This window comes from Antrostomus carolinensis, unplaced genomic scaffold, assembly GCF_000700745.2.
Source record: "Antrostomus carolinensis isolate BGI_N321 unplaced genomic scaffold, ASM70074v2 scaffold39036, whole genome shotgun sequence".
Classification (NCBI taxonomy): Eukaryota; Metazoa; Chordata; class Aves; order Caprimulgiformes; family Caprimulgidae; genus Antrostomus; species Antrostomus carolinensis.
Window position 1 is genome coordinate 13,957 of NW_010323229.1, and position 8,854 is coordinate 22,810.

General features: G+C 37.0%; 1 protein-coding gene across 1 annotated transcript in view; it reads left to right on the top strand.

The window, feature by feature from the left end:
• LOC104526937 (phosphatidylinositol-binding clathrin assembly protein) overlaps positions 1–8,854 on the top strand; it is a 21,088-nt gene that overhangs the window by 7,810 nt on the left and 4,424 nt on the right. Inside the window, exons 8-15 of the mRNA XM_029085585.1 lie at positions 2,305–2,390; positions 3,448–3,571; positions 5,435–5,571; positions 5,890–5,993; positions 6,888–7,034; positions 7,488–7,547; positions 7,653–7,763; positions 8,622–8,746. Of these exons, the coding sequence (XP_028941418.1) occupies positions 2,305–2,390; positions 3,448–3,571; positions 5,435–5,571; positions 5,890–5,993; positions 6,888–7,034; positions 7,488–7,547; positions 7,653–7,763; positions 8,622–8,746 (894 nt within the window). The remainder of the gene's footprint in view (positions 1–2,304; positions 2,391–3,447; positions 3,572–5,434; positions 5,572–5,889; positions 5,994–6,887; positions 7,035–7,487; positions 7,548–7,652; positions 7,764–8,621; positions 8,747–8,854) is intronic.

Sequence of the window (8,854 nt, forward strand, 5' to 3'; positions counted from 1 at the left end):
ATTCTAATGTTCACACTACTGCCACTTTTGCCAGTTCCTGTAAAGCAGATACTGTCCTTTGTAGGTGCCCTGTTTCACAATGCTGTTACTTTCTGTTTGTAGCTGTTACTGTATTTCATTAATGCAACTGGGTCATTTTCCTCTGTATGGATCTTAGTCTGTCAGATGTCTGAGTGGGGGGAGGGAGGCTGAGTCATAAAATACAGCCTTTTTCGAGTCAAAATGTCTGTATTAGCCCAGGCATCTTTTCTGACAAAATTACTAAGATCTTTTCACTCAAAATTTCATCTCTGATGTTTTGTTGGATGTCTGCAGCAATGAGAAAGTTCAGAGTAGTTACTGGTTTGTTGGGTTTAGCTTTTATGGTTGAGGGGATTGTTTAGAGGGCTTTAGAAACAGTAAGTATAGAATATACTTTTCCATACAGTTAAGTTTTAGAGTGGCCTTGAGGGGGAGAAAAAAATTGAAGACTAGGAAGAACTTTGTAGAATTAGAGTATTAAGATTATCTGTCTAGCTGTGTCATGCAATGCCTTTTGCAAACTGTTGTTCCTCCTGAAAGGTACAAGTATGGGGTTTTTTGGTTTGGTTTTTTCATCTCTGATACCTTTCCCAAAAAGTATTTAAAAATGTTCCCTCTTGGGGTTTAGCTGTCCAGCTTGAATGCTGAATTTATTCATGACCAGTTCTTGTGGTAACTACACTGTCTTAGCTTACCTGGCTGTATTTATAGAGAGAAATACCAACTCAGCCCTTAACTTTAAGCTGAGCAGTTTTATGTGATTATTCTAATTGCTTTTCTTTGCATCTCTTGGAGCCTGATTTTGCCTTCATTGAATGTGGGAAGCTAGAATTGTGCTCTATATTTCAGAGGGGAACTTGCCAAAGCCTTGTGTGTTTTAATATTTTTCCCCTTTCCAGGAAATAGGTTGGTCTAGCTTTTGGTGCAGAAGGGCTAGCAAGGGCAAGCTTGTTCTGATTCCAAACAGTGCCTATCATATCTGTTCTACCTACAGAAAGCTGGTACATGGTAAGAGAGGCTTAATGTCTCTGAAACACTGCCAGATGAGGAGGACTGAGCTGGCAAGTAGATTAAAACTTTAGAGGTCTGTTCCGTTCATCTAAGTCTGTAGTAGGATTTATTTCACTTGGAGGTTGTTTTTTATAGGGTGGTTTGGAGAAATCTTACTTCCTACTAAGATTGTGTGATCAGGATGAGTTCAAATTCATTCTGAGCTTTGAAGCTGTTTCCTTTAGTATGGAAGAAATATTTCTGTAGTGGATGTCAGAACAAAGGCAGGTTATGATTGGCACTTTTTTCTTGTTTTCTGTAGGAACCAAAGCAGCTCTGATGTGCCTTAGTCTGTGTATTTTAAACTTTCTCCTTTCTGTTACCTATTAGTTAAAATCTTTCTCTTGAGTACTGAAAAATATCATGGCTGTGCTCTCAAATGTCTCGGTAAACTCATGAGTATTGGTCACCTAAAACTCATTTAGGTGTCTCAGGTGTTAGCTGAGGTGTCTAGTACCTGACTTCCTGCTGGATTTAAGTGGTGAGAAGCTGGGTTGTTTGGGGTTTATTTTATAGATTTTCTTCATTGCTTTAAAAAACGGCTTAATGTTGAAAACTCCTCATGGGTAACGTTCTTCCTGGGGGGTGGGGGAAATCACCAAAAACAACCTTATTTGAAGTCGTGTTGCTAGTTTTTAAATGTTTTAGGCTACTGAAGGCTTTGGAGTAATTGAGTTGGTTTATTATGTAGTCATGTGTTGAATAGCTACTCAGTCTGCAGTAGTGTTGTTGGGATCAGGTTGAATTTCATTGTTTTTTTTAATAAAACCTAACATTCTGCTGTAGTCAAGTGTTTCTAACGCAAACCTTTGACTGTAAATATTTGAATGGAAAGTGATTGGCTTTTTGTTGTTACGGGGGAAAGATGGTAAAAAATGCAAAGGTTTCACTGTGGTACTTCTGACAGTTTAAGGGCGTACTGCTTCATCAGCTGTGATTATTGGATTAATCTTAACATAGTGAATACTGTTGCCAAAAACAAGAATGCAGCTTCTGTACACAGGAGCAGACCTGCTCTGGGGGGATCCTTACTTCGTGTCTCTGTGCTGCCAATCCTTTACAGAGCCACACTGGGTAGATTAAATCCAGGTGTGCAGGATGGCAGCCAAACCCAAAGGCACAATTACTGATATGTAAGTTGTTGTTTGTTTTTAGTGGATAAGGAAACTAATCTGTGTACTAAACAATGATGTGTTTCTAGAAGCAATGTTTTATAAATACTTTTAACTATAGGCACCCAGCAGCTTGCTTGAAGCACTGGAGCAGCATTTAGCTTCTGTGGAGGGAAAGAAAACAAAAGAAGTTTCTGCTGCCAGCAGGTAAGCACCCAATGAATGACAACAATGCCTATATTTAGGATTTGTCATCTTCACACTAAGAATTTTCAGGATTGGGTCATTTGATGTTCTCCTTGAATTTTTTTCACTTCCAAATATATCTTCCTAGAAGTATAAATGAAGCATCTAGTGAGTAATAGTCTGGTAGGTGAGTCACGTTTGAAATCTAGGTATGTCTGCCTGTGTCTCTGACAAACTTCTTGCTGTGCTGTAATAAACCACTGAGCTGTGGCCTTGTATATTATTCTTTTTAACTTTCACTTGTTTGAAGTTCTTTGGCTTATAAGACTTCTAAGGTATTTGGGTTTTGAGGCTCTTTTTACCCAAGAGAAGACAGTATTTGTTGTCAGTTGTCTACCTCTCAGGCTGAATTTATCTTAACCTGCTTGTAAAAGTGCTTCAGTCTTTTTTCAGAACAGCTGAATTAACTGAGATGCTTTGTGCTAACAGGAATTGTGCTGTTCTTTCTGTCAAGTATGGTATCAATATGTAAGAATGGTACTTCTGGCTGAAGTGAGATCTCTTTTGGTATAGGCATTCTTCCCCAGAAACTTGGTAAATACTGATAAATGCATCAGTGTAAGCTACATTCCTGACTTGCTGTCTTGCTCCTCAGATTTTTTTTTTATTCTTTTTTCTTTTGCAAAAGAGTATACTATGTGAGGAATAACTTCTGTGCTTTGTTCCTGTTACATGTATAATACGTACAAACAAGCTTTCTGTGCCTCTGCCACTTCAATGGAACGGAATTCTAGTCTATATGACTTTAAAGAAAAAAGACAAGTGGTGTGTTCTGCACTTTCCAGTTCCTACCCACTGAAACTTGAGGGAGTAATCCTGCATACTCATGTTGCTTTTTCACCCCACTCCCTCATTATTGGGGTATCTGCTTTTCTGTACCAGAGAGTGAGGGAAGAAAAGACTGTAGAGGAGGGGGAATGGCACACGACTAGATAAGGCACTTGATGATTAAACTATAAGTGATATCTATCTGACTCTTTTTCTTAATAAAGCGTTTTAAAATTATTACTGTTTTTAGAGCTCATGCCCTATCCAGTGCTGTTTCCACACTTGCCAATACAGGAATGTCCTTTAGTAGGATGGATGAGAAAGAAAAGCAGCAAGCATTGGAGGAGGAACAAGCTAGACTGCAGGCACTTAAGGTACCTTTTTTTTTTTTTTTTTTTTTTCAAATTTGTATTCTGAGTTGTTTGGTTTTGGGGTTTTTTTACTGGATACAGGTGAAAACCAGGGTTGGCTTAAAGTAGTGTATGGTGAGGGAACCCTCCTCTTAAGAAAGGCCAAGGCATGATTCTGTAGGATGCAGATGTGATGGCTGACAATATGTTGTGACCCTTCTACCGGGAGTTTGATTTGAATAGCAGACAGTTGATGTAAATAAAATTTACATTCTTCCTTACAAGAGATTGTTATTTATCTCAAAGATTCACAAAATGGCCATACAACATTTCTAGGTTACATCTCAAGCAGCTGAACATACAGTATTGCAGTTGTAAGAGGCTATTGGTAGGAGGGAATTATTTTTCCCCATGATGTATGGAATATGCCTTTAATGTGATTCTTCAGTCATGTTGCTCATAATGAGAATATACACTGCAGTTCTGTCCACACTTAACTGCTCTTATTTATAATTCTATAATTTAGTTTGAAAAACTATTTGAAATCGTATGTATTTAGGTATAATTTATGGACTTTGAATAATAACACCTTTGTGAGAAAATCAGTGTGTTCTCTTGGTTCCTTTGCTCATTGGTACTTGTTGAGTAGTCCTCTTGGTAACATCCCTCTCTTAAGGCCTGAATCCTGGTCCTTCAGGCCCTTTTAACCCATTTGTAACACTTTCCTGAGAACATACACAGTATAAAATCTTGAACAAGGCAAGGTGCACTAAAGCCACATCTGTAGTTCTGTTAGATCCCGGGCACACACAAGTTGAGGAATTTTTCTCGTGTTAACATCTCTAGACACACCTATACAATAAAGCAACTCTGCTCACATCATCTGGAGGCCACATTATTAGAGCCTTAAAACTATTTGGAGTGTGAAAGTAAACTTTGACAGTAATGCAGAGTTGAGTTTCATCTCAGAGTTAGAGGTCTATTGAAGATTCTCCACTTTCCTGGCTTGGTGTAAGGCATGTTTTTTTCAAATCAACGTGAAGCAGGTCTTTGCTGTTTGATTAAAATCTTAGTGTGCCTTGCTGCCTGCTGCTGAACTGCTTCACTTGAATCTCAGCAAGTGTTGTGTTGATGTTGTTTGATTTTTTTGGTTGGATTTTGTTTGTTTTCAGGAGTTGCATCAGAAGTCTCCCCTCTTCACTGTCCCACTTCTACTGTAATAGGACTTGTAGCTGCAGTAACAGAATAATTAAATCAGTTCATACAAATTTTCATTTGAGGGGCGAGGAAGCTTGCAAGCTCACTCAATGCTTTACTTGAGGAATGTAAGCTGTGTAAAACATACACCTGTGCTTTGACCTGTGCTGTATAAATGCAGGGGGCTTATCTAGAAGTAATGAGGAATGTAAACCTATAAGTAACAACATAAACGAGATTTTTATTTAGCTAATTTAAGAGCAGCACCACATGGATGTTATTAGGATGCACATTGTCAGTCTGACTTAGGAACATCTGAATTGAACTATGAAGAGATCCTAACGGGAGAGAAAGATGGGTCTTCCTGGACAAAGATCCACTGACTTTGTTTTTCTGAGTGACTGTGAAGGGAACCTAGAATATGTTTTACTTCTAGGCATTTGTAGATCCTTTTTTTTTTAATATTTAAAACCTCAAGTCCTACCTTGATTTTTGAAGGTTTGTTAAAAACAAAATACTCTTATCTCTGATTTCAATCATATTTCTGTTTTGAGGACTTTATAGATGAATAACTGTTTTATTTATTAAGATCATAATTAAAATGTCTTCTTGGAAAAGTTGTTTGGGGCCTTCAGGAAGAGTAAATAAATTAATAAAACTAAAATGCAAACTGTCTATCTCATTTTTCAGGAGCAACGATTAAGAGAGATTTCTGTAGTATCGAATTCCACTTCCACCTCCGCATCCCCAAGCACCTTATCAGGAAAAAGTGTAAATACCACTGTAGCTGTTGACCTCTTTGCAGTACCGGCACCCACAACAAACAGGTGAGAGATACTTTGCTTTCTGAAGCAAGCAGAAATTACTGCATTGGCCTGTAGCTCCACAATCAACTGCAAAGCACTGATCCTAGTTACTTCTCTAGTACTTTTCAAAAAGAACATTTTGCTGATGCTTTCCTGGTATATTCCCAGGAATTTTGGTATCAGTCAGTAAGAAGTGCTTAATTACTAGTCTTGTGTTGTGCCATTATTATTAATAGGCTACTAGTGAACAGTAGAAAGTGAGATTGATGTGAGTGTGTGTATAACACAAGAATACAATGCCTGTTACATGTATTCATGTTTCTTTCTTTTCTTATTCAGCATGCCCAACCTTTCTAGTGATCTTTTTGATCTTCAGCCTGCATTTGTTCCTACTGTGCAGAGTACTCCAGCTATATCGACATCAGCAAACAGTGCTTGGGGAGGTAAGCTGACAGGATGATGTGACTGTCTAAATGATAGGTGAATTCTTAGACTACAAGAATAAAATACAGTTGCGTACTTAATTGAATTTGTATCTTAAACCTTAATTGCTTTGCATCCAAACATTTCTATCCTGACAGAATATAAAATAAGTCATCTGAAAGCTCTGGCAAACTTTTAGAGAAAAACTACTTCTTTTAACACACATGGCAGTAGTGTCAATGTGCAGTAGGTAGAATCAAGGAGTTCTTCAATAAAGGGGGCAGGTAGAAGAAATGTAACTACGAATCAGAGTTTAAAAATGCTGGGAAATATAAGCTAAGCAGGTGTAACTGAAAAGATGCTGGACTAGTATTTCCATTCCATTAAGTGATATTTAATATACTGTTCATTGAAAAGGTGTTGGTGACTTCAGAGTTCTTAGAACAACTCTATTGTTCCCAGTTTTTTGGGCACAGCATTTTCTGTACCTTCACCCATCCCTCCAAAGAATAATCAGGATACGTGTCAGAGATGTCTTAAATGCTGAAATAAGGCAGTGGTAACACCATTGTAACTGCTGGTATTTAACAGGTGGAATTGATACCTTTATGTGCTATTTAAAAGGTAGATTCTAGAAGCCAAAAATGTAGTATCTAACTTTTCGGATTTATAAATGTTCTGTCATTCTCCCCTTCCCACTCAGTGGCAATGCTAGAATTATGTTTCCCTAAGCAAAGAAAGCTGTTAGGATTTTTATTTGAATCTAAGAATTTGTGTCTTTAATGGGCTGATCACTGGGTGGAATATTTACAGTTTCACTTTGTCTAGAGATTCTCTTATGCAATCATTTCAGTCTGTTTTTCTTTTCCATTATTTGTACTCTCTGTTCTTCCTTTCACTTCTGCCTCTGAAAGGTCCTTTCTCGTCCTCAAATGGTTGTGTTGGTTCTCCACCTCATCTGGACATCTTTGACATGAAGCCAGTTGAAGAAGCTGTAAAATCTGCCACCCCTTTCATCAATTCTACTTTTTCCTCCAAACAAACAGTGGAACTCTTTAGTGGTAAAACAAACAAACAAACAAAACCCATATAACTTGCAACTGGAAATGATAATGCTAATAAATTGGGCTGTGTAATTTTTTGTGGTTTGGACCAATCTTCTCTTTTTATTAGCAAATTAAAATGATGCATTAATTCCAGATGTAGTAAATAATATGTTTCCTTAAAGTTTTATGTCTACAATTGAAATTATTTTGTTCAGCCTGCCCAACGTAGACATCCTAAGAATTGCAATGTTGCTGGAATTTTTGCTGATTTCTTTCAAACTGCAGCCTCCTTTCTCTTCTGGAATGGGGAATGCAAGAGTTGCTTGAGCTTTTCAAATTTGCTAAATGTAAATGGCCTTTTTTATTACTAAAAATTCTTAGTTTTTAACTGCAGACTTTAACTTTTTGTGTCATCTCTTCCTTTTTCTCTTTTAAACTGATCTTATTTTCTTCTCTCTTTTTACAAAGATGACTTTAGCAGTCATAAACCTGCGTATCCTTCTGTCTATCATCCTCTGACTGTTGATGGTAATTTGTGTTTTTTTAATTTTTTAAAAAAACTTGATGATTTCACTGTAATGAGTGGTATTACTCCATGGGTGCATTTGATTGCAAAAAACTTGTTTTTTTCAGGTTTTCCTCTTCATTCAGCTCCTTCAAATACCACCTCTTCAACAATTAATGTGGACTTTGATGCTGTTTTTGGAGGAAAATCTACAGCACCAGAGTACAGGACTGCAAGTGGTAAAAACTAGTTTATGACTAATTTACAGCCCACAGGCAACAGTTGCTTAATAATTTAGCATAATTACTGTTGCAGTTCAAAAGTTAATAATGTAATACATTTGCAAGCTGATTATAGGGCTGATAAGATAACAGGCAATCAGTTCAGTTGTAGTTATTTGCTTTAAAATTAGCTTTGGCTAATCTCATATACTGTGTAATAACTTTATTTCCTCTCTTTTTGGGGGAATGAACTTTGAACGTGGCCTGCTGGATAACTCTTAACGGGTAAGCTCATGTTAATCTGTTTCCAGTACTTATGACTTCAGTGTATTCTCTTGATCCATGATAATGAGTTCCCTCTAACTTCACTGAGAGGCACTGTACTTATAAAAATGCAAAACTATCTGTCTGTATGTGTTGCTTGAAGAATAGCTGAGTTAGTCTTTCACTTGATTGGTGCTATATATTCAAAGTTTCTATGAACGTACAGCAAAGGCATTCTTGTGTATGTTCAGGATATGAGCAATATCATGAAATTACTGCTGTATTGTGTTACAGGAACACTTTGAAACTATCTTTAATTACCGTATTTCCTCTTCATTTTTAGGGGAGATTCATCTTAATTTAAAAATACCATCAGTTACTGCTGATGTAAAATTAAAGATTTTACCAGATTAGTAGCTACAATGTAGTATTCCATAAAAAAAATTAGAGGTTAAACTACATTTCTGTCTTAGTCTTCCAGCATGTTGAACCTCCACATATAAATACTCAAACCTACTTAGTGTTCTAAAAAGAAAATGCTTCCCTGGCTTATGGATGTGTTGTATTAAATGCAATATTTTGTTAACAGTTGCTTTTATGTTCTTTGTTTAGCTTTTAACTTTCTAGATGAGGTATTGCAACCCACAGTACCACCACAAAGTCAAAGAGCCACTTCAGCCAACCAGCAAAGTGGAAAAATTTTGGCAAATGACCTCGATTCTTCACTTGCTAATCTGGTGGGAAGTAAGTGTGAAGCTTTCAAATTTAACTTTCCCATTTGTTAATGAAAACAAAACAAGCTCTCCCCCTCCCCCAATTAAAAATCTTATTGATTTTTGTCTGTT